This window comes from Eretmochelys imbricata, chromosome 17, assembly GCF_965152235.1.
Source record: "Eretmochelys imbricata isolate rEreImb1 chromosome 17, rEreImb1.hap1, whole genome shotgun sequence".
NCBI lineage: Eukaryota > Metazoa > Chordata > Testudines > Cheloniidae > Eretmochelys > Eretmochelys imbricata.
This window is the reverse complement of record NC_135588.1, coordinates 22,945,236-22,971,474: the sequence shown is the minus strand read 5'-3', so window position 1 is coordinate 22,971,474 and position 26,239 is coordinate 22,945,236. Positions and strand designations below refer to the sequence as shown.

General features: G+C 46.6%; 1 protein-coding gene across 1 annotated transcript in view; it reads left to right on the top strand.

The window, feature by feature from the left end:
• MPO (myeloperoxidase) overlaps positions 1-26,239 on the top strand; it is a 63,051-nt gene that overhangs the window by 15,048 nt on the left and 21,764 nt on the right. The window contains exons 3-8 of the mRNA XM_077836539.1: positions 1,438-1,613; positions 2,369-2,492; positions 4,286-4,415; positions 14,090-14,296; positions 21,341-21,656; positions 25,330-25,490. Coding sequence (XP_077692665.1) covers positions 1,438-1,613; positions 2,369-2,492; positions 4,286-4,415; positions 14,090-14,296; positions 21,341-21,656; positions 25,330-25,490 — 1,114 coding nt within the window. The remainder of the gene's footprint in view (positions 1-1,437; positions 1,614-2,368; positions 2,493-4,285; positions 4,416-14,089; positions 14,297-21,340; positions 21,657-25,329; positions 25,491-26,239) is intronic.

Sequence of the window (26,239 nt, the reverse complement as noted above, 5' to 3'; positions counted from 1 at the left end):
CGGACATAGGCACCTAACTGCCACTTTAAGTTCCTCAGTCCAACGTTAGGTGCCACTGGCATTCACAACCCCTCTGTCAGCTTCTGTGTAACCATGTAGGTGCCTAAAGTCCATAGATAGGCACCCATATTTCTGCCAGTAAAGTCCACAAGGTACCAACATTTTGGAAGCTGAGCACCTCCCCACACTGCCATGCAGCTCAACACCTAACACTCGATGGGATTCACAAATGAGGGATTCCCCTGCCTATCTTGCCTTGTGGGATTGGTCCGGTAGATGCCCTCTGTACACATCTAAACTGACAGAAAATGGTGAGCAGAGGGGGTTGTGGTGCCCCCTTTAGCTCTGTGGCTAGAACACTTGCCCAGGATGTAGGAAACAGGTTCAATTCCTGCCCCCTAAGAAAGGGCTTCACCTGCATTTCCTCCCTCATAGGAGAGTGCCCTAGCTGTCAGGGGATTTGGGGGCAGGGCTCTCTGTCTCTCCTGCCGTATCTGCTCCACTTTGTGTAAATCATTCAATACTGACTGGAGCAGGCAGACTGGAACCTGGCTGCCCCACCTCCTAGCGGAGAGCCTGAACCACTGGGCTGTAGATTGCTCATGCCATTGTTGGGGTTAGTGTGCAGGGGTTGGGGGTTGGCTGTGATGCCCAGGGGGAAGGCTAGATGATCTGCTGGTCCCATCTGGCCTTACACTTGTGACTCTCTCTGGCCCGACGATGAGTTTGTTTTGTTATCTGTAGTATTTGTTCAGTGCCTTATAGTCATATCCATCACACACTGAGAGAATCTGTTCTTCGTTAGGCCTCTGCTAGTCCTGCCCTTAGCTTCTTTTCCTTCCCCACCCACCTTCCCATTTCTCTCCCTATACTGTCTGTGATTCTTCTGTACTTTCTCTGCATTGCCTTCCCTGCAGCCAGATCCAATTTCTTCCCTGTGGGCTTCACTCCCTCCCCATGCTCCCCATCCAACCACTAAATGGTCAGCAGTTAAACAGTTATTGTTGACATGGACATGTCATCACTGGTACTTAAAGTGGACATCTCAGTGAGAGGAACAGGGGAGATCACCTCTCGGAGCCATGGTGTCAGGCTCTGGGCAGACTTAGGCAGGCATCACTGCCTTGGCTACTCTTAAGTCACTTTGGGAAGGTTATGTCTGCACTGCAGCCATGACTGATAGACACTTAACTGGTTTTCTAAATGAAAGCTGAGATTCTGGAGAACCCAACTGTATCATATAGGCCACAATACATCCTGCCGGTCAGCTCTGGCCTGCACACATATGTTTGCTAGCCCCACACCGCACACACGTGCCAGGATAGTAACTACTGTAACTGTGGAATGAGCTGCGATGGACCAAAGGCAGAAGGGGTCCCTTGCAACTTGTAGGATTGTTTCTGCTCCAGAGCTACAGTGGGACTTTTTTTCTTTCAGTTTAAAGGAGAAACTGAGGAATGAAGCCTTCACCCCTGCAGATATCCTGGGACATATCAAGCAGCCAGTGGGAGGAACCAGGGCCATGGTCCGAGCTGCTGATTACATGGAAACCACCCTGAGCCTGCTGAAGGAGAAGTTGCAGTGGACTGTGAAGAGGAAGTTTAATGTCACAGGTACAGGGGTGCAAGTCAGTCTGGCTTCCTCTCCTTGAGCCCTTTCTCTGCCCAGTGTCTTGGGGCTCAGTTGTCCTCCCACTGACTTCAGTCCTGCAATACTGGGCCCTTAATTAGATACACCTGTAAAGCTAGAAGATGAGTGGCTGCAAGGTACATGCAAGGGTCTGTTGCCAGGCAGTGGCCAGCTATGAAACATGGCAGCTTTCTGTCTGTCTGTCAGGTCATGCACGTCAGAGCTAGCATCTCCCCATTCGTCACTCAGATAGCTTCCTCGGTGACACAAACCCCTGGGGAGACTAGAAGCAGGGGGAGGCGTTGTAGTTCAAGAGGCTCCTTTGTGTGAAGGGGAAAGCCAACTTTCCCGCCCTCCCCCAACACTTTCTTCTGGAATTTGGGTCAGGTATAACCACTGTCCAGCTGTGGGATGGAATGGGAAGGGGACTCTTCCCTGGTACCGCCTTCTTTCCCTTCACTCTGGCATCTCCCTCCCCGCTTTGCAGAGGTGAGGCTTCAAAGTCAGCCGGTGATGTCTGTGTGAACATGCCCAGCTGCTTCAGACTCTGTTCTACTGTGAGTCCAGACAGCAACTCTGCGACCAGAGCAGGCTGCATCCTGGTGAGGGCAGCAGTGAGCTGGGGAAGTGATTTGACAGAGTGCAGAAGTGGCCTCCAAGAATTCTTTGCCTCGCCCCATTTCTGGGGCACCAGTCCCAGCACACCAAGTTGCTGAACCTCCTTTGCATTCTCTTGCAGACATGCTGACCCCAGCTCAGCTGGAATTGATTTCCAAGGCTACTGGATGTGCCCAACAAAATATGAATATACCATGTGACGAAGCAAACCCTTACCGAACAATCACTGGTGAATGCAACAACAGGTGATGCTAGCTGTCAAGGAGAGCATGGCAGGTCCTCCCTACACTAGAGTAACTTCCTATCTATACGTTCCTATCTAATCCCAACTATACATATACAATGATGGGGTCTAAATTAGCTGTTACTGCTCAAGAAAGAGATCTTGGAGTCATTGTTGATAGTTCTCTGAAAACAGCCACTCAATGTGCAGTGGCAGTCAAAAAGGCAAACTGAATCTTGGGAATCATTAAGAAAGGGATAGATAATAAGACAGAAAATATCATATTGCCTCTATATAAATCCATGGTACGCCCACATCTTGAATACTGCTTGCAGATGTAGTTGCCCCATCTCAAAAAAGATATATTGGAACTGGAAAAGGTTCAGAAAAGGGCAACAAAAATGATTAGGGGCATGGAACACCTTCCATATGAGGAGAGATTAATAAAACTGGGACTTTTCAGCTTGGAAAAGAGACAACTAAAGGGGGATATGATAGAGGTCTATAAAATTATGATTAGTGTGGGAGAAAGTAAATAAGGAAGTGTTATTTACTCCCTCTCATAACACAAGAACTAGGGGTCACCAAATGAAATGAATAGGCAGCAGGTTTAAAACAAACAAAAGGGAGTATTTTTTCACACAACGCACAGTCAACCTGTGGAACTCCTTTCCAGAGGACGTTGTGAAGGCCAAGACTATAACAGGGTTCAAAAAAGAACTAGATAAGTTCATGGAGGACAGGTCCATCAATGGCTATTAGCCAGGATGGGCAGGGATGGTGTCCCTCACCTATGTTTGCCAGAAGCTGGGAATGGGCGAGAGCAGATGGATCACTCAATGATTGCCTGTTCTGTTCATTCCCTCTGAAGTTCCTGGCATTAGCCACTGTCAGAAGACATGATACTTGACTAGATGGACCTTTGCTTTGACCCAGTATGGCTGTTCTAATGCTTTTATGTTCCTAACTCACTAGCCAGGCCTGTTCCGGTGAAATCTCACAGGGTACACAGGGGAAAATCCCCACCAGGAGTGGTGAGCCTGATCATGCATTTGGTGTCTACACACTCTTGTTAATGCAGCTCACTGAAGAGCCCTTTACACTGCTGGCTCTGTGCCCGGCTCTGGCTCAATAGCCAGCATTTCCTCCTCATGTGTTCCTGGCTGGCTGGCTCAAGCCTCACAATCAGGCTGGTTTCTAGAAAACCCCTAGAGCGAAAGTCACACCCATGCCAAAACAGAGGTCAGATTTCAGCTCATAGTCTAGTCTGTCCCCAGGATGCCATGTGTCAGGGTGTCACTGAAACATTTGCAATGGTTTTGCTCAGTGTTTTACACACTATCGACTCCTGCCTTCATCTGTCAGCTATGCCCTCCTTCACTGCCTCTCATGACTTTCTCATACAAGCTTTGTGCTTTGCCCCACACTGCCCCTTACCCATGGCAGAAGCTCCCAAAAGCATTAGCAATGCCACCTCATTTCCTCCTTCCAGTTCCTCCGTAACACACCCCTGTGCAGTGACGCCTACTAAAAAGTCAGCAGTGGTTAGGCAGCTGGTGTGCTGAGGCCCCTGCTTGTCATGCTGACCCAGATTGTTTCCTTGTGCTCCTCCACTGGCCTGTTCGTGTCCACTTGGTGTCTCTTGTCTTATTCTTAGACTGTCATCTCCTTGGAGCAGGAACTGTCTTTTTGTTCTGTCTGTACAGTGCCTAGCACAATGTTCTGGCCTGTGACTGAGGCTCCTAGGCTCTATGATGATGTTGATGGTATAATTTGCTGTATTATAAATACAGATTCTTTCATTCCATCTCCCAGGAGAAGCCCTACCTTAGGGGCTTCAAACAGAGCCTATAGCCGATGGCTGCCTCAAGAGTATGAAGATGGTGTTTCAATCCCTCGTGGCTGGACAGAAGGAATCTGTTATTCTGGATTTACTCTCCCATTGGTAAGGACTGTCAATTCAATTCTTTGAATTAAAATAGTAGGAAGGGAGCTCAGAGTTTTGCCAGAGGTAGGATAGCTCAGGGGCCCCATGGCACACGTCCTCCACAATCAGTAACCCCTTTGCCATCTCTAAGCTGAGCACATAATGACCAAAGTGAAAAATGAAAGAAACAGCAGGCCATTAGGTCTGCACTTCCATCTGGAGGAGTAATTCTCAGTGCGTGGCAAAGTACTAGGGCTAGATCTGATCGAGCTAGTATGCTAAAAAGAGACATAGCAGGCAGAGGCGCAGGCAGAAGCTAGCTGCCCAGTAGGTAGGGTAGGTACTCAGTGCAGCTAGCTACTCACGCTGTGGTGGCCTACTATGTTTTTAGCACGTTGGCTCAATCAGAGCTGGGAATCACCCTTAGCTCAAAGTGTAGCTGTACCCTAAAATGGCTGTCTGAAGCCTGAGTGGAAAGCAGAATAATCTGCCTCCATCTTTTCCCCCTAGACCCACTTAACCCAGTATTGCTGACTCACACAATTTTATCAGGAGAGTCATCATACTGGGTGGTTTCTCTAAATCCCCAGCTCTTGAAGTCATGAAAATCTCTGCTTTCATTTTTTTAAAAAGAGTTTCTAGCGTGTATGCTGGCAGGAAGAGCTAAGAACCCTGAACCCTAATGGCCCAACCCCCAGAAGGCAAAAGAAAAAGGCCCCAAAGTCACTATTTTAAAAATTCTTGTGATTTCACAGCCAGTCTCATGACTTTTGAGGCCCTGACTCATAATTTTTGAACTCCTGAGTTTGAGACTCTTAACCCTGCCAAAAAGCAGAGCGCAAAGTTCTAAAGGACAAAACCCCGAAGAAAAATATTTTAAAATACCCAGCAAGGAAGCGTATGTGTCTGTCTGTCCACGTGTGCTCCTCAGGGTGGGTGGGGAGCCTTTAGCTGCTCCACTGGGATGTAACGACAGCAGCGCTCAGAAAGGCAGGAATTCGGGGTAGCTGGGGATTTCAGCTGAAATGCTCATTCCACTTTCCAAAATCCACCTTGTGCATTTGGTGCAAGCAGCTCCTCACCCTCGGAGACAGAGCATGGGCTGTTGAGACCAGGATGGCTGAATGGGAGGAGTGAAGGGAGACAGAGGTGCGTAGATGAGACTTTCCTGGGCACAGTACAGTGGGTCCCACCCCCAGTCTGACAGCCTCTGTGCTGTTGAGGAGGATGAAAGTCTCGGGGGTGGAGAACATCAGCTGGGATAGAGGGAAACAATCCTTTAGTTGGGATCCTCCTTCCAGATGATGTTGTGGTGTCCTCTGGCACTGAGGATACCCTTCTGCGGGAGGGAACAACAGTTATTAGGAAGAGAAAGATAATAGTTATGGGGATTCAGTTATTAGAAATATAGATAGTTGGGTTTGTGATGACCGAGAGAACCGCATGGTGAATTGCCTCCTGAGTGCTACGGTTGCAGACCTCTCGAGACATCTAGACGGACTTATGTGCAGTGCTGGGTAGGAAGCGATGGTCATGGTACATGTGGGTACCAGTGACGTAGGGAAAGAGAGGAGAGAGGTTCTGGGGTAGGTAAGAGATTAAAGTTCAGGACCTCCATGGTGGCATTCTTTTAAATGCTTCCAGTTCCGTGCGTGGGCCAGTTAGACAGGCAGAACTCCAGGGTCTCAATGTGCAGATGAGACAATGGTGTTGGGAGGAGAGATTTAGGTTTATTTGGAACTGGGGAACATTTTGGGAAAGGAGGAGCCTACACAGGAAGGAGGGGCTCCACCTACACCAAAATGGAACCAGATTGTTGGCATATAAAATTAAAAACTTCATATGGGATTTTTTAAACTAAGGGCTGGGGGAAAGCTGACAGGTGCGGAGGGGCACACAGTGCAAATAGAGACATCCCTTAGGGAAGGATTTATTAATGGGGATATCCTAGTAAAGAGGAGAAGATAGAAGTTGATAAAGTTGATAAAACATTCAAGTGAAATAGAATCTCATTCAGTTATACCACATGAATGCAGACAACTAAATATTGACAAATTTTACAAGTGCTTCTACAGCAATGGAAGAACTCTAAACACTACAGTGGGGGTGTGACGAGGTCCCCAGGGTGCAGCCTGGACTGTGAACCGCTGAGCTCTCAAACCCACCAGCTTGGCTGTCTCTCACACAGTGACGCTAATGTCAAGCTACAAGCCTCGGACAGGTACTGCACTTACACAGCCATCCACAGGCAGGGACACACCCACCTGAGTTACTTGAACAAGTTCCCAGCCACTCATGAATAGGCTCCTACCAAATTCGCAGTCATGAAAAATGCACCATGGACCATGAAATCTGGTCTCCCTCTGTGAAATCTGGTCTTTTGTGTGCTTTTACCCTACACTATACAGATTTCACGGGGGAGACCAGCATTTCTTAAATTGCAGGTCCTGACCTGAAAGGGAGTTTCAGGGGGGTCACAAAGTTATTTTAGGGTGGTGGGTCATGGTATTGCCACCCTTACTTCTGCACTGCCTTCAGAGCTGGGTGGCTGGAGAGCGAGGGCCCGACTCTGAAGGCGGCACCCTGCCAGCAGCAAGGCAAAAGTAAGGTGGCAATGCCATCCCATCCCGTCCGTACTTCTGCACTGCTGCTGCTGGCGGCGGCTCGGCCTTCAGCGCTGGGCTCCCGGCCAGCAGCCGCCGCTCTCCGGCCGCCCAGCTCTGAAGGCAGCGCCGCCGCCCTCGGCAGCAGTGCAGAAGTAAGGGTAGCAGTACCACAACCCCCCCCACCAATAACCTTATGACCCCCCCCAACTCCTTTTGGGTCAGGACCCCGACAGTTACAACACTGAAATTTCCGATTTAAATAGCTGAAATCATGAAATTTACTATTTTTAAAATCCTATGATCATGAAATTGACCAAAATGGGCTGTGACTTTGATAGGGCCCTACTCATGAACCATCAGTAGAAAGGCTCCAGCCAATTCCCCCCAGCTCCAGCCCTACACCCCAGAACTGTTTCCATTTTGCACTGGTCAGAAGCCTGACTGGTGTAAGCTCATTAATTAGTTCACCAGTCCTACAAAAGTGTAGTGGGCGTGCAACAGCCCTTGTTCACCTGAGCGGAAATTTCCCAAGGACTTCCACCAAAACCACACTGGTTTAGATAAAATATAAAACCGATTTAGTCACTGCAGAAAGATCAATTTTAAGTGAAATAAAAAGAGAAACGCAGTCTAAATTCTCGCTTAAACAGACTAAACAAGATTTGAATCAAACGGTTTCTCACCCTAACAGATTTACAGATTAACAGATTTACACCCTAACATTTACAGTTCCTCAATACACAGACGGAAATCCTTCCAGCCTGGGACCAATCTTCCTAGTTCAAAGTCTTTGTCCTCCAGATGATCTTCCAGGTGTTGAACTGGGGGCGGGGTGAAGGAGAGTCCAAGTGATGATGTCACTCTCCCTCTTTTATACCTTCTTCCAGCTGCTAGAAAGATCCCTGATGAGATGGGGGGGGGTTAGGCAGTCCCCATTGGTCAAGCAGTCCTCATTGCATAGGTGTCTTCTCTAAGGAATCTCTGGGATAGGGGACTCTTTTTTGATGGGCCATTAATGCTGTCTGGGCCCTTCTTTGTTGCAACTGAAAGGGTGGCGGTGTGTGTTCCCAACCTCACAACATATTCCAGTAACACAGATAGCAATACGTCATAACTTCCCATACAATGATCGCACATACATTCCAACAGGATATTAATGTTCAGCAGATCAAGACTTTTAAAATGATACCTCACAAGGTATAGTTTGTACAAAACATATCATAATCCTATCACAGTGGTGAATATGGGGGTTCCAGGATGCTACTTTGAGGTACAGAGTGCCCGGTATTAAATGAGGATATTGGTATAATAGGCATCGCAGAGTAGGTTGCACTGGAAGAGGAGTGGCACTATATATGAAAAAAGCATAGAGTCAAATGTAGTAAAAATCTGAAAAGAGTCAAACAGTACCATAGAATCTCTATGGATAGAAATTCCACGCTTGAATAATAAGAGTATAGCAGTAGGGATATACTACCGACCACCTGACCAGTATAGTGATGATGACTGTGAAATGCTCGTGGTGATTATTGAGGCTACAAAAACAGAAAACCCAATAATAATGGGGGATTTCAACTACCCCCATATTGACATGTCACCTCACGCCGGGATGTAGACATTAAATTTTCTGCACACCATTAATGACTTCTTTTTGGAGCAGCTAGTTCTGAAACCCACAAGGGGAGAGTCCTAAGTGGTGCACAGGAGCTGACCCAAGTGGTGAATATATCTGAACCATTTGGTAATAGCTAGGGCCCTACCAAATTCGCGGCCATCAAAATTAATCACGGACCATGAAAGCTGGTCTCCTCCCATGAAATCTGGTCTTTTGTGTACTTTTACCCTATACCAGAGTTTCTCAAACTGGGGTCCCCGAGGGTACTCCATGGGCTCCGTAAGCCCTGCTAATCAACTCTTCCCCCTCCCTCCCTCAACTCCTCCCCCTCCCTGAGTGGTGCTAAAAGTCCGGCCACGCAGCGGGGCTAAGACAGGCTCCCTGCCTGCCCTGGCTCTGTGCCACTCCCGGAAGTGGTTGGCATGTCCCTGCGGCCCTAGCGGGGGAAGCAGGGGGTCACTGCATGTTGCCCCTGACCTGAGTGCCGACTCCGCAGCTCCCATTGGCCGGGAACTGCAACCAATGGGAGCTGTGGGGGCAGTGCCTGTGGGCCTAGGAACTGCTGCCAGAGGGCTGTGCCAGTCACTTTCAGGAGCTGCCTGAGGTAAGCGCCACCTGGCCAGAGCCCACACCCCTCACCCTCTCCTGCACCAACCCCCTACCCCAACCCTGAGCCCCTTCCCACACCCAAACTCCCTCCCAGAGCCTGCACCCCTCACCCCCCTCCTGCACCCAAACTCCCTCCCAGAGCCTGAACCCTTCACCCCTCCTGTACCCCAACTGCCTGCCCCAGCCCTAAGCCCCCTCCCACACCCAAACTCTCTCCCAGAGCCTGCACCCCTCATCCCCCTCCTGCACCCAAACTCCCTTCCAGAGCCTGCACCCCAACTCCCTGCCCCAGCCTGGTGAAAGTGAGTGATGGAGGGAGGGGGGATGGAGTGAGCGGGCGGCAGGAAGAGGCAGGATCTTGGGGGAAGGGGTGGAGTGAGGGAGAGTCCTGGGGCTGAGTGGGAAGGCTTGGGGGTCCCCAACTATTTTAAATCAAAATGGAGGTCCTCGGGTTGCTAAAGTTTGAGAACCACTGCTCTATATTATACAGATTTCATGGGGGAGACCAGCATTGGGGGTCCTGACCCAAAAGGGCATTGCAGGGGGTCACAAGGTTATTTTTGGGGGGGGGTCGCAGTATTGCCACCCTTCTGCGCTGCCTTCAGAGCTGAGCGGCCAGGAGCGGCGGCTGTTGGCCAGGCGTCAAGTTCTGAAGGCAGCGCCCTGCCAGCAGCTGCACAGAAATCAGGGGAGCAGTACCACAACCCCCCCCCCAGTAATCCTGTGGACCCCTCCCCCCCCGGTTTTGGGCTCGGAACCCTACATTTACAACACTGTGAAATTTCAGATTTAAATAGCTGAAATCATGAATTTTACGATTTTTAAAATCCTATGACAGTGAAATTGACCAAAACAGACCGTGAATTTGGTAGGGTCCTAGTAATAGCATCTATAATATAATAAAATTTAACTTCTTTGTAGGGGGAAAATACCAAAGAAACCCATCACAGAAGCATTTAACTTCAAAAGAGGAACTACCCAAAAATGAGGAGGCCAGTTAAACAGAAATTTAAAGGAACAGTCACTAAAGTGAAATGCCTCCAATCTGCATGAAAACTTTTCGAAACACCACAGCAGAGGCTCAAACTATATGTATACCCCAAATACAAAAAATAAACAATAATAGGACCAAAACAATGCCACCATGGCTAAATAACAAAGTAAAAGAGGAGATTACAGTCAAAAAGACATCTTTTAAAAATTGGAAGTCAGATCCTTCTGAGGAAAATAGAAAGGTACATCAGAAGAGGGAAGCCTGGCAAAGAGTCAGTGAGGCCACTGAATGATGGAGGTGCTAAAGGATTCTTTGCATCAGTGTTCACTGCAGAGACGGTGAGGGAGATTCCCACCCCTGAAACATTATTTTAGGTGACAAACCCGAGGAACTGTCCCAGATGGAAGCGTCATTAGAGGAGGTTTGGGAAGAAATTGATAAATTGAATAGTAATAAGTCACCAGGACCAGATGGTTTTTGCCCAAGAGTTCTGAAATAACTCAAATATGAAATTGCAGAACTACTAACAGGGGTATGTAAATTATTGCTTACGTTAGCTAAAATGACGGGATCTAGGTGAGCTGTTACCACTCAAGAAAGAGATCTTGGAGTCATTGTGGATAGTTCCCTGAAAACATCCACTCAATGTGCAGTAGCAGTCGAAAAAGCTAACACTATGTTAGGAACCATTAGGAAATGGATAAATAATAAAATAGAGAATATCATAATGCTACTATATAAATTCATGATACACCTTGAGTACTGCCTGCAGTTCTGGTAATCCCCACCTCAAAAAGGATGTATTAGATTTGGAAAAGGTAGAGACATGGGCAACAGAAATGATGAGGGGTATGGAACCGCTTCTGTGTGAGGACAGACTGACAAGACTGGGACTGTGCAGATTAGGAAAGAGACGACTGAGTGGGGAGATGACAGAGGTCTATACAATCATGGCTGGTGCAGAGACAGTGAACAGGGAAGTGTTATTTTCCCCTTCACATAACAGAAGAACCAGGGATCACCAACTGAATTAATAAGCAGCAGGTTTAAAACAAACAAAGGAAGCACTTCTTCACACAACGCATAGTCAGCCTGTGGAATTCGTTGCCGGGGATGTGATAGAGGCCAAAAGTATAACTGGGTTCAGAATAGAATTAGATCAGTTCCTGCAGGACAGGCCCATCAATGGCTATTAGCCAAGATGGTCAGGGATGCAACCCCATGCCCTGGGTGTCCCTAAACCTCTGACTGCCAGAAACTGGGGTGGACAACAATGGATGGATCATTGGATAATTGCCCTGTTCTGTTCATTCCCTCTGTAGCATCTGGCTTTGGCCACTGTCAGAAGACAGGATAGATGGACCATTGGTCTGACCTAGTCTGGCACTTCCTATGTTCCAAAAATCTGTGACAGATTCATAAAAGTGCAGGCTCAGAACAACATATCACCAGCTAACTAATAATAGGGAGGGAAGTGAATAAGTTTATGGGAGATGTCCCTAAACAAGCCCTTACTTGTATAAAGAGGCTTTTCTATGAAAAAGGAAGTAAATGTGATAACTCGATGCTTAAAAGCTCAAAGGATTAAAGAGCAATACACTATCCCACCAGTTAAAAATGCTCAGCAAAAGATAGTTACACACTGCTACGAAGTATGTGCTGCTTTTGCTGTTATTAGAATAACCTCTATACTTCAGATACTTAAAGTTTTATTTTTTTATCAAAAATATCTGGAAGTAACGGGCAGTGGGAAGTAGCTGCCAAAGACACAGGAGACTGACAGAGAAATTTTAGGAGAAGAAATAACAGAGGAAATTTAAAAAGTGGAAAACTCCAAGGCCTTGTAAATTTCCAGCAGAATTTTATAAAGCTATTAAGGAGGTATCAGTTGATCCTTTAATGCTGCTGTGTTAGGGGAGGAACTTCCAAAATCTATGAAAGAAGCTGCTATTTTAGGTCTCCCTAACGTGGGAAAAAGGGAAGCCCTTCCCTCATGCAGATCTGATAGGCCCAGATTCACACCAAACTGTTCTTTATTTGCAGAACTGAAGGGGATTTATATACATTCAGATCAAACTGGATTAATTAAGGACTTTACAAAGGTCAAGTAATATTTGTATAGTATTTGGAGTAATTCATAGTGCCAGAGCTAAAGGGGACATGCTTCTCTTGTTATCTCCAGATGAGGAAAAGGGTTTTACAGGACAGAGTGGCATTTTTTATTCAGAACTTTGTCCCATATGAACATTGGCACTGGCCTCCATTGCCTTAAATGAATCATTGTTCCCTCTCCCAGAACAAAAGCAGCAGTGAAAGCCAACGGAGCCTAGGTTCTCCAGTCTGAGATGTGTGAAGGCAGCAAACAGAGATGCAATATTGTTTGTATCTAACCCAGATATTTACTATAAACTATTATCCAAAAAAAATCCATTATTTTATGCATTCATGGTGTATAAAAGGAGGTACACTATCCCTGCCCAATGGATAATGTCTCTCTTGGCAAAAGCAGGTCCACTTTTGTATTTGTAAATAGAGTATTTTTGGTACTTGCTTGGTAATGATTTGTAAGATTTCGTATACGTCCTAGATAAAGTTACTAAAAGAAAGGTTCTTAGGGATTGAAAATTACATGTTCTAATGTTCTAAAAGTCTAGTGTAGATAAGGTAGTTTATCACTGAAAACGTGTTACATTGGCTTCCCTCCCCATCCCCGTGGTAAAGGCTGTGTGAGCCATGTCTACATTAGGCTTTTAAAATGTATTAATTGGAACATATTATCTAACAGGTGCTAACATCACACCTTAAATCCTGGACTAGACAAGGCACTCAGCTAATTTAATATGTAGTGAACATGTGCATCTTCTAAAGTGCACATTAAATAAGGCAAGGGCTTCAGTGAAGTCTTGTCTCATTCAATGTGTGCTTTGCAGCACAGGGCAGGCCAGCAGAGGCCTGGGAGCTGGCCAGATAGGTCCAGATTATGGAATTCCTTTTAAAACAAAACCTAAGAAATTCCATTAAAAGACTAAGAGGGTAGTTCTTCCGCTGCCTGGCCTTCATACTTTCCTCCTTAGACTTATATAGGTAGGTAGGCAGGCTTGACTCTCTCGTCCACGTGGGAAGGAACTAACATTGCCTCTCTTTCACAGAAATGGTAACGGAAACCAAAGGGGTGAAGGTCAGTGTTTTCAAATGTCTGTGCCAAAATTGAGGCAGCTGACTCTCAAAGGTTTTCAATAGGTGACTCATTTCTGACACCCCCATTTCAAAACAGTGACTTCTATCTTTGTTTTCTTCAGTTCCCAGTCTGTGAAGGGTTGATAAAGCTTGACCATCTTTGTGAGGCTCAGTGCATAATTGTGCAAGGGCTTGCCAGGGCTGAGCCCCGGCACCTCTGGGCTTGGCAGTTCACAGCCCCAGCACCTCTGGGCCTGGCAGTTCACAGCCCCGGCACCTCTGGGCTTGCCATGTCAGTTATGAAAGTAAAACAATTGCTTGAGCCCCAGCACCTCTTTCATTACAAATTAAGCACTGGTGAGGCTCTTTGAGCTCCATGAATGAAGGAGCATTATGTGTGGAGTATTGTAGTGTGTGTTCAGAGCTGAACAGACTTGAACAGAGATGGCAAATGAAGAGTTAGAGCCCTCTAGTAAGGGAGTCCAGAATGGTGCCGGCAGGAAAATTAAACAAAGAATTCACCGTTTAAACTTTTGTGTTTTTAAAAAGGAAATTGGAGCAGCTTCCATCTCACTTAGACACCTGTTGATGGCACGGGAAATTGACCTCCCACTCCCCAATCTTGTCTACAGAACACATGTTCCTAGCCCATCTTATTACACACACACACTCTCTGCTTTAATCCCTCCAGGTGCGAGAAGTTTCAAACAAGATTGTATGCTTTCCCACTGAGCAGCTCGTATCGGATCAGAACAGAGCACTCATCTTCATGCAGTGGGGCCAGTTTATTGACCATGACATGGACTTTGGCCCTGCGACTCCAGCAACAGTCACTTTCAGCAGCAGAACGGACTGTCAGACCAGCTGTGCCAAAAAACCACCTTGCTTCCCCATCAAGGTACTGCCAGGATTTCTCCTGGAGGGAACAGAAGAGTGAGGGGGCACCTCACCTTAGAATAATAGAATCATAGATGATTAAGGTTGGAAAAGACCTCAGGAGGTCACTTAGTTCAACCCCCTGCTCAAAGCAGTACCAACCCCAGCTAAATCATCCCAGTCAGGGTTTTGTCAAGCCAGGCCTTAAAAACCTCTAAGAATGGAGATCCCACCATCTCCCTAGGAAACCCATTCCAGTGCTTCACCACCCTCCTAGTGAAATAGTTTTTCCTAATATCCAACCTAGACGTTCCCCACTGCAACTTGAGACCATTGCTCCTTGTTCTGTTATCGGCCACCACTGAGAACAGCCGAGCTCCATCCTCTTTGGAACCCCCCTTCAGGTAGTTGAAAGCAACTATCAAATCCCGCCTCATTCTTCTCTTCTGCAGACTAAATAAGCCCAGTTCCCTCGGCCTCTCCTCATACGTCATGTGCCCCAGCCCCCTGATCATTTTCATTGCCCTCCGCTGGACTCTCTCCAATTTGTCCACAACCTTTCTGTAGTGGGGGGGCCCAAAACTGGATGCAGTACTCCAGATGTGGCCTCACCAGTGCCGAATAGAAGGGAATAATCACGTCCCTCGATCTGCTGGCAATGCTCCTACTAATGCAGCCCAATATGCCATTAGCCTTCTTGCAGCAAGGGCACACTGTTGACTCGTATCCAGCTTCTCGTCCACTGTCACCCCTACGTCCTTTTCTGCAGAACTGCTGCCGAGCCATTCGGTCCCCAGTCTGTAGCGCGGTGCATGGGATTCTTCCGTCTTAAGTGCAGGACTCTGCACTTGTCCTTGTTGAACCTCATCAGATTTCGTTTGGCCCAATCCTCCAATTTGTCTAGGTCACCCTGGACCCTATCCCGACCTTCCATTGTATCTACCTCTCCCCCCAGCTTCGTGTCATCCACGAACTTGCTGAGGGTGCAATCCATCCCATCATCCAGATCATTACCCTTGATCAATTTCTCCTAGGGACTGGGTTTGTCAGAGTCTCTCCCTGCCCTTTTCCATGGGCAGATACCTGCAAGTGAGTCTCCCTCCCAAAGGGCATGTTGGTATGACTAAGAGGAGAGTGGGGGTGTTGTTTCTTAGATTTTAAGGCCAGAAGGGAACGTTATAATCATCTAGCCTGCCCTCCTGTATAACACAGGCCAGAGAACTTCTGCTTCCAGTCACTAGATCTCATTGTGCTTTGTCTGCTAGATTAAAGTGCCCCTACTCTCAGACATCTTCTCCTCATATGAGTTCTTATAAACTGTAATCAAGTCACCTCTTAACCTTCTCTTCTCTCCTTTAAACTTTTCTTGCGAGGCAGCTCCCAGAGGTCAAATAATTCTTCCCTGAATCCTCTCCAATCTGACAATTTCCTTTTTTAATGTATGAACACCAAAACTGCACACAGTATTCAGTAATGGTCTCAATAATGCTGTACACAGTGGTAACACCTCTCTAATTGATATTGTCCTGCTCAGATATGTCGCATTAGCCCTCTCAGACAGAACATTGCACTGGGAACTCATGGACAGCTGGTCTCCACCAGGAGCCCTAACTCTTTTCCACTGTCATTTTATTTCCAGAGCTCAGTCTCACCTTGTAATTATGCCCTATACTCTTTGTTCCTAGATGTACGACCTGGCATTAGGCTAATAATAGTTTATGATCACATAGACAAAGACTGTGTCATATAAATTCAAATGGGGCATAGTCTCCCTTAAATTTGGAATTTCCCAACTTTTGAGTGATTCACTTTACAATATTAATTTTGTCTTAATTTTTGGTCTGGAATGTCATAATCCCCTTGTAGGCTTGTGCTAACTCATACATTATATTTATTTATTTATTTGTTTGTTTGGATGTTTTACCAACTACAATAACGAGTGCTGGTCTGATACTCTGGGAACCCTTGACAATCTTTAAAAATAACCTGATAAATAAACACCCTAATAGAGGCTCAAATTAAACGTATACCCCAAATTAAAAAACACAGTAAGAGGACCAACAAAGTGCCACCATGGCTAAACAACAAAGTAAAAGAAGCGGTTAGAGGCAAAAGGCATCTTTTAAAAATTGAAAGTCAAATCCTACTGAGGAAAACAGAAAGGAGCATAAACTCTGGCAAGTCAAGTGTCCAAGTATAATTAGGCAGGGCAAAAAAGAATTTGAAGAGCAATTAGGAAAAGACTTACAAACTAATAGCAATATTTTTAAGTCCATCAGAAGCAGGAAGCTGCTGAACAATCAGAGGGGCCACTGGACGATTGAGGTTCTAAAGGAGCATTCAAGGAAGATAAGGTCACTGCGGAGAAGCTAAATGAATTCTTTGCATTAGTCTTCTTTGCAGAGGATGTCAGGGAGATTCCCATACCTGAGCCATTCATTTTGGGTGACAAATCTGAGGAATTGTTCCAGGTTGAGGAGTCAATAGAGGAGTTTTTGGAACAAATAAACAAATATTACATAGTAATAAGTCACCAGGAACAGATGGCATTCACCCAAGAGTTCTGAAGGAACTCAAATGTGAAATTGCAGAACTATTAACTGTGGTATGTAATCTATTGAATCAGCCTCAGTACCAGATGACTGGAGGATAGTAATATGACACCAATTTTTTAAAAAGGCTCCAGAGGCAATTACAATGGCAATTACAGGCCAGTAAGCCTAACTTCAGTAGCAGGCAAGTTGGTTGAAACTATAGTAAAGAACAGAACAATCAGACACATAGATGAACACAGTTTGTTGGGGAAGAGTCAACCCAGCTTTTGTAAAGGGAAATCATGCCTCACCAATCTATTAGAATTCTTTGATGGGGGACAACAAACATGTGGAAAAGGGTAATCCAGTGGATATAGTGTACTTGGACTTTCAGAAAGCCTTTGACAAGGTCCATCACCAAAGGCTCTTAAGCAAAATAAGCAGTCTAGGTATAAGAGGGAAGGTCCTCTTATGGATCAGTAACTGGTTAAAAGACAGGTTTCAGAGTAGCAGCCGTGTTAGTCTGTATTCGCAAAAAGAAAAGGAGTACTTGTGGCACCTTAGAGACTAACCAATGTCTCTAAGGTGCCACAAGTACTCCTTTTCTTTTTGGTTAAAAGACGGGAAACAAAAGGTAGGAATAAATGGTCAGTTTTCAGAATGGAGAGAGAGAAATAGTGGTGTCCCCCAGGGGTCTGTACTGGGACCAGTGCTGTTCAACACATTCATAAATTATCTGGAAAAAGGGATAAACAGAGAGGTGGAAAAAGGCTAATCTATTGCCCATCTTTAAAAAAGGGAAGAAGGAGGATCATGGGAACTACAGGCCAGTCAGCCTCACCTCAGTCCCTGGAAAAATCATGGAACAGGTCCTCAAGGAATCAATTCTGAAGCACTTAGAGGAGAGGAAAGTGATCTGGAACAGTCAGCATGGATTCACCAAGGACAAGTCATGCCTGACTAATCTAATTGCCTTCTATGATGAGATAACTGGCTCTGTGGATGAGGGGAAAGCGGCGGATGTGGTGTTCCTTGGCTTTAGCAAAGCTTTTGACACGGTCTCCCACAGTAATCTTGCCAGCAAGTTAAAGAAGTATGGGCTGGATGAATGGACTCTAAGGTGGATAGAAAGCTGGCTAGATTGTCAGGCTCAACGGGTAGGGATCAATGGCTCCATGTCTAGTTGGCAGCCGGTATCAAGTGGAGTGCCCCAAGGGTTGGTCCTGGGGCCGGTTTTGTTCAATATCTTCATAAATGATCTGGAGGATGGTGTGGATTGCACCCTCAGCAAGTTTGCAGATGACACTAAACTGGGAGGAGAGGTAGATATGCTGGAGGGTAGGGATAGGATACAAAGGGCCCTAGACAAATGAGAGGATTGGGCCAAAAGAAATCTGATGAGGTTCAATAAGGATAAGTGCAGGGTCCTGCACTTAGGACGGAAGAATCCCATGCACTGCTACAGACTAGGGACCGAATGGCTCGGCAGCAGTTCTTCAGAAAATGACCTAGGGGTTACAGTGGATGAGAAGCTGGATATGAGTCAACAGTGTGCGCTTGTTGCCAAGAAGGCCAATGGCATTTTGGGATGTATAAGTAGGGGCACTGCCAGCAGATCGAGAGACGTGATTGTTCCCCTCTATTCGACATTGGTGAGGCCTCATCTGGAGTACTGTGTCCAGTTTTGGGCCCCACACTACAAGAAGGATGTGGAAAAATTGGAAAGAGTCCAGCGGAGGGCAACAAAAATGATTAGCAAAAAGAAAAGGAGTACTTGTGGCACCTTAGAGACTAACCAATTTATTTGAGCATAAGCTTTCGTGAGTTACAGCTCACTTCATCGGATGCATACGATGCAGTGAGCTGTAGCTCACGAAAGCTTATGCTCAAATAATGCATCCGAAATTATGCATCCAATGAATTGAGCTGTAGCTCACGAAAGCTTATGCTCAAATAATGCATCCGAAATTATGCATCCGATGAAATGAGCTGTAGCTCACGAAAGCTTATGCTCAAATAAATTGGTTAGTCTCTAAGGTGCCACAAGTACTCCTTTTCTTTTTGCGAATACAGACTAACACGGCTGTTACTCTGAAAAATGATTAGGGGACTGGAACACATGAGGAGAGGCTTATGAGGGAACTGGGATTGTTTAGTCTGCGGAAGAGAAGAATGAGGGGGGATGTATAGCTGCTTTCAACTACCTGAAAGGGGGTTCCAAAGAGGATGGATCTAGACTGTTCTCAGTGGTAGCAGATGACAGAACAAGGAGTAATGGTCTCAAGTTGCAGTGGGGGAGGTTTAGGTTGGATATTAGGAAAAACTTTTTCACTAGGAGGGTGGTGAAACACTGGAATGCATTACCTGCGGGGGGGGGGGGGGGAGGGTGGAATTTCCTTCCTAAGATATTTTTAAGGTCAGGCTTGACAAAGCCCTGGCTGGGATGATTTATTTGGGGATTGGTCCAGCTTTGAACAGGGGTTTGGACTAGATGACCTCCTGAGGTCCCTTCCAACCCTGGTATTCTATGATTCTATGATTCTAGGTGGGAAGATGTTGTGAAGGCATAAATTGGTTCAACAAAGAATTAGAGAAATTCATGGAGCACAAGTCCATGAATGGCAATTAGCCAAGATGGCCAGGGATGCAACCCCATGCTCTGAGTGTTCCTGAAGCTTTGGCTACCAGAATCTGGGACTGGATAACAGAGGATGATCACTCAATAGTTGCCCTGTTCTGTTCATTCCCTCTGGGGTACCTGGCACTGGCTACTGCCGGAAGACAGGATACTGGGCTAGATGGACCATTGGTCTGACCCAGTATGGCCGCTCTGATGTTCTTAAAAAGACCTGTCAATTACTCCCAATCAAATCATGTGTCCCTGCGACACCATAATGGAAAGAGAAGTAATACACCTCCTCACACAGTGCCCTAAGGGAGAACACTCAGACACCTCTCTCTGTTATACTGATCACTCTTCAACTCAGAAGCCTCCGCTGACCAGGGGAAGTGTGTCAGGGGGAGGGAGAGGTCTCTGATGTAACCCTTCTGCCAGGTGTTGTTAACAGCAATAAGGGCCGGGTATAATTTCCTGGGGTTCCTCTTAGAATTACAAAACAAAACCATCTTGAGCCCCCAGTCAGAAACCCTGAAAAACTATGTATCTCCCCTGGGCACCCCTAAGAGGCAATACTTCCCCAGTCACAAGCACTGAATCTGTGTACAGCACAAATAAATCTTCTATTAAGATGAGAGGAAAAACAGCATTCATTAGGGGAAAATAGGAACAATGATTTGATAGTCTGCAAACAATAAATAAAACACGTGCTCCGCAGTGTCTTAGGCATTGTCCTTTGCCTCAGTTTCCCACTTTGTGGTGTGAAAGTCCCATGAACAAGTGTCCCGTGACAGCATGCCACTCCCTCTTCCACTCTGCTGCACCCCATGCAGGGCTGTTGCCTGAGGGCAGCAAAGGGCCAGAATCCAGGGGTGCAGCAGGAGGGTTCATCGGCAGCCCTTGGAGTGCATGTCTTGCTTTGCTGCTGCCACCTTTCACCCCTGCACCTCTGTCGCCGCTCTGCTGCTGTTGCATCTCTCACCCCACGAGCCCCGCCTAGCCCAGCTAGGAGTAATCACAGCCCTCAGCCTGCTGGCAGGGGCCCCTTTTACACTGCGCCCCTCCGCCCCACAGCCTGCAGCCGCACTGCTGCCTTCGCAGCTTCCACCAGGCAGCCCAGCTCTTCGTGATTTCACCAGGTAATGGGGAACTTCACTGCTGCTCCCTCCTCTGCATTGTCTTTCCCCACAACCCTGCCCCACACCGGCTCTCAGCGCAGCCCCACAGGCCAGCCGGTCAACGATTTCAGCTCTAGTGATCACTGGGATGAGACACAGACTCTCTCCTCAGCTCTCTCTTTACATACCGGAAAGTGAGGATCCAGTGGCATCTAAGATCCTTAAACAGAGTCCTCACCACCAGGTAGGAACACTGTCCCTGCCCCCTCTGTCTTTTACTTGGATTTGGCATCATTCCCCCATATTTAGTGAGGGAGGTTCAAGTTATGGAGATCCTTCAATCAGGGCAGGCTAAGTACAGTCATAGAATAAGGAAACCCCCATTTCATTACCCCTGCATCCCAGACTGCAGTGAACGAGGCCCTCCTATGGGCAGTGAGTGCCCTCAGCACCCCCAGACCCAGGCTCTTGATGAAGAGTGGGAATGATCCTTGATGGAGGCCTTCATTATGCTCCCTGTTTGGCTGTTGGATGGTCACACAAGAGCAGTGACGAGCAAGATGTTTTCCTCTCTGCACCTGCCCATAAGATTGTGACCATTTCTCTGCTTGTTGCAGTGACCCAGGCCTTTGTCACCTTGAGACTGGATTAACAAAGCACTCTATGTGTAGCCATAGCTTAAATCTAACAAGAAACTGAGGCTGTTTCAGTATGGGGCAGGGCAGGAAATGCTGCTCCGGGACGGAGAATGGCTTCTGCACTCAGTGGTAATTAATCCCGTTCATCTCTTGCTGTAGATTCCACCCAACGATCCACGAATTAAAAACCAAAGTGACTGCATTCCATTCACCCGCTCAGCCCCTGCATGCACCATGGGCAGAGCCATTCGAAACCAGATCAATGCACTCACATCCTTCCTTGATGGCAGCATGGTGTACGGCAGTGAAGTACCTTTGGCTAACAGACTAAGGAATAATACCAACCAGCTGGGCTTGATGGCTGTTAACCAGCAATTTACTGATGAGGGATTGGCATTACTGCCATTCAGTAATGTGGAGAAAGACATCTGTGTTCTCACCAACAAAACAGCTCAAATCCAATGTTTTCTTGCAGGTAAGTCGGGTATCTGCAGCATCTGCCATTCTCTGATAGTGAGACCCAGAGTGAATGAGTCTATGGTTTCTATTTTGTATCTTGATTTTTTTAAAAAATCCAAACAATTACATCAGTGGAAAAAGGGGCAGAGCAGAACTCTCTAAAGATCAGGTCAGGTTGTAATAGACAAGGGTCTAGAGATGAGAAGAAACTCTCTCTCTAAAGGTGAGAAGAAGCAATCTCTCTCTTTCTCTCTCTCTTTCTTTGATACGGTACCTCCTGAACAATAACCCCAACCCAGCACTGGAATGAGGACTGCAGAGCTGTGCTCACACGAGCTCAAACAGGGCCAGCAGACGCTCTACAATACTGAGGGAGCGAGGGCTTGAAGTGATACATTCCAGTAGTACTAAAGGCCGAGCACCAGAGGCCAGGCTTGTGGCAGAAAGCACAGCCAAGCCAGTGCAGCAGGCTCAACCCCAAGCCGTTAGGCTTGAAGACACCTCAGTGGGCATATTGAAAATTTCACTGCTGGTGGAGCTGGTGCAGACTTGTCCGCGTCAGCCTGGTTCACTGCTAATAAAGAGCTCACCTCTGTCACTGCCCCGCGTTCTCCTACCTGCACCACGATCTGGAGAACGGTGGCAGAAAAGGCCATAAACAAGAGACACAGCCAGTGCAGCAGGATCCCCTTAAAGAACGGCCCCCGTGAGCGAGGGAGGATGGGTCAGGGGACTCTTTTCTCTGACTCGGTGGCTATTTAGTGGTGTTGCATTCAGCCCCTGGCGCGTGCTCTCCACATCTGTAGGATGGGGAATGCAGCAGTCTGGATTACTCTGGCTTGTTCTCTTCATTCTACAAGGAAGCTGTTTCCATTGTTGGCACACGCTTGTGTCCCTGCAGGTATAATATTGAGCTAGTGTGAAGTTTTGGGTTCACCCAGACCACAGAGGGGTTCTGTCACTGCCTGCCCTGTAGCTTTGGGGGCCTTTGTGCTGCGCAGCTCTGGTTCGGTTCCCTGACACCGGTAGCCAGCTCACCCTGGCTCTTACCAGTCAAGTTACTCTTTGAATGGTGACACCAATAGTCCTTCCAGTCCAAAGGTGGGAAAGCAGCTGTCCCAGTTATTGGGTCCCTTGGGCACAACACACCACCCAGGTTGCACACTAGAGACCAGCTTGGGAGAGAAATCAATAAAAAGTTTATTTCAAAGAAAAGCGCCAGATTGAGAGATGAACTGGTAAGTGGAAAGCGAACAGACAGAAAAGACACATAAAGACAACCTGAGGCTTTACACTTTCATACTGGATAAAATCCCTTTTCTAATCAGAGTTACTTCTCGCCTTCAAACAGTTTCCCAGCATAGCCCCTAGCTATAGGAGGGATCCAGCACTCATGGGCAGCCTTCTACCTTGAGACCATCTCCCAAGTTCTGGATGAACTTTAGTACAAACTCCTTCCATTTTAAAAGAGTTTGTAGGATTTTTCTTCAGTCACTAGGGGAAAACTCCCTCTTTTCTTGGGTTCCAAAGACTGGGATTTTCTTTTCTGTTTCATGCTGTTCCCATTTCCTTTGATGGTTCCACGTGGTTTTTTCCTGAACTGGAGAATGGCTTGGTCTGGTCTGGTTGTGGGGGTGGCTCCTTTGTGCCTGATGGCTTCCTCACCCTATTGTGAGGCGATGCTGAAAGTTACACCACAGTTACAATTACAATGTTCTATAGATACAGTATGTCCATTCATAACCATAAGCTGTATTCATAGCTCGTAATTACTAGTAAGTTCAATGCATTGCAACTTTTCATAAAAGACTTTACCCAATATACTCTTACAGTAAAATAACATTGGATGCAATCAGTTGGTTTAACTGCTTATTTTGGGGGGTGGGGTTTAAACCTTCTTTTCTGGGGTTGTCAGATCCTGATTGTCACAGCTCATCTTCAGACTTTGAAAGAAAGAAAGAAAGAAAGAAAGAAAGAAAGAAAGAGAAAGGAGGGGCAAAGAGCCTGTTTAGGGGCACCTATTTGTAGCACATGAGTCCCACAAGCCTCCCATCCTGGGGTCCTTCTGGAGCTCTGAAAGCCTATGTGTCAGCCACACCTGCAGGGAAGTGCAAGGTGTCAGATCATGTTCCGGAGAACCCACTCTTTCCTAATGCCCCCTTCCTGGTTTCTTGCTGTGACCCCCAATTGCCTGTGGGATTGGGATCTGGCATCAGGGGAGTTTGAAAACCTTACGGGATCATAAAGCTTCCATCTCAATTACCCCAAATTGGCTGAAATACTTCACTCCTCTCACCATGTCCCTGCCCTCGTTTCTCCAACTTTCATATCTCAGGCTTTACGTTCCACTGCCATCCCTGCAGATGATATATCTTTCTGCAAACAAGGTGGCCAATCCTGATGGGATCTAACCAGACCAGTGAGAGCAAAATACACTCTGGTGTATCACACATAGTCTGATTACCATGATGTTTAGGCACAAACCAGGATCCTATTAGCTCTCTTCCATGTCATCCTGGCATCAAGCACAGGCAAAATATTGCCGCAGTTCCTATGAGACACAATTAATAAAGATTTAAAGGACACTAATATAATTAATGCCAATCATCAAGGGCTTATGGAAAATAGGTCCTATCAAATTGATTTGAGCTCTTTTTTTTATGAGTCTACCAGTTTGCTTGATAAAGATAACAGAGGCAATGTAATATATTTCTACTTCTGTAAGGCATTTGATTGGTGCCTGGTGACATTTTGATTAAAAAACTAAACTGATAACAAAATGTGCCATTAAATGGATTAAAACCTGGCTGTCTGACAGGTCTCAAATGTAATTGTAAATGAGGAATCATCATTGAGTGGGTCAGTTTCTAGTGGGATTCCGCAGGCACCAGTTTTTGGCCCTACGTTATTTAACATTTTAAAATAACATTTAACATTTTTATCAATGATCTGGAAGAAAACATAAAATCATCACTGATAAAGTTTGTAGATGACACAAAAATTGGGGCAGTGGTAATAATGAAGAGGAGAGGTCATTGATATAGAGCAATCCAGACTGCATTTTAGTATGTATTTTATTATGGCTGAATATAAAGTTATACATCAAGGAACAAATGTAGGCCATACATACACTATGAGGGGCTCTATCCTGGGAAGCAGTGACTCTGAAAAGGACTTTGGGGTCGTGGTGGATAATCAGCTGAACTTGAGCTCCCAGTGCTATGCTGTGGCCAAAAGGGCTAATGTGATCCTGGGTTGTATAAAGAGAGAAATCTCAAGTAGGAACAGAGGTTAGCAGAGTGGAGAGTCCTGTCGGTGTGAGTTAGCAGTAGGCTGTGAGCAGCACTAGGACACCTCCCCATGCTAGGCCAATGCATTGCATTAGCTCTGAAGAGCACAGATTGCATTACTGTGTTTAGTAAATTAGGCTGAGACATTTATGACATGTTAGGAATTAGCCTCTTCGCTTTGTGGAAGTCAGAAAATATGAATTCTGCATAAAATAACGGGGAGGGTAAGAGTAGCTGGGCGGTGAGTGAGAGTCTGGGGTGAAAGGGTTACTTATGGGTTCTTGGGAGGGAGCATGGACCTACTCAGTGGGAGGAGCAGTAGGGGGTTGAGGGGAAGGAGATGTGATTACAAGGGGAACAAGGCTGGGAGACTGAAATAAGTGGTTTTGATTTCCACAGGTGACACTCGAGCCAATGAAATGCCAGAGCTGACATCTTTGCACACACTTTTTCTCCGGGAGCACAATCGTTTGGCCAGAGAGCTGAGGAGATTAAATCCACAGTGGGATGGAGAGAAGCTCTACCAGGAGGCCCGGAAGATCATAGGTGCCATGATCCAGGTACCAGTTGTAATGACTGGTTTCCCGCAGCCATGCTGCCTTGGGCTGTGAGCTTATAGGCGAAGCATGGTCAGGTTTCATCAGTACTTGAAAATGGGACCATCAAGGGAAATCTGTGTTCCTACAGGAAGAGGCAAAAGGGGTCAGGGAGGTGGTGCTTTTCCTTCTGAGTCAGTTCTGAACCAATGCCCAGTGTGGTGCTGGGGAACTGTGGTACTGGAGATGCTGTCTGAAACCAAGCTATGACCTCATCAGGTCAATAGATAGTCCTCGGCACTGTTCAGAGGGGAGTAGGTGTTGGGCTTTGCCAAATTCCAATTTGACATCCCTAAATTCCTCTGGATATAATAGATATAAAGTAGCTATATGTTCTATGCAAGTGGTGTCTGCATTTCCGTGGTGGGTGGAAAGATACTGTATATCTGGTTTGAAGTATTTGGGATAGCTGATGTCACATGGATGTAAGATATGGCAGTAGCTGAGGGATGCTGAGAAGGGTGTTCCTCTTTAACACCCTCTCATCAGCTGCTGAGAACTTCTGGAAAATGTTCCTCTCTGGCTAAGCAATCAGATGCCTGATGCCAGCCCCTCAGAGACTCCCTGTCTGAAAGCAAGAGCACACAATGGCCACTGCTGAGTTACGCAGGTGGGGGAAATCACTTTTCACTGTGGGGAGTGGGGAGTCTTGTCTGTCTTGTCAGACTTCCTGCCTAGACCTCTCTGAGGAATATGGGGACAAAGAAAGTAGG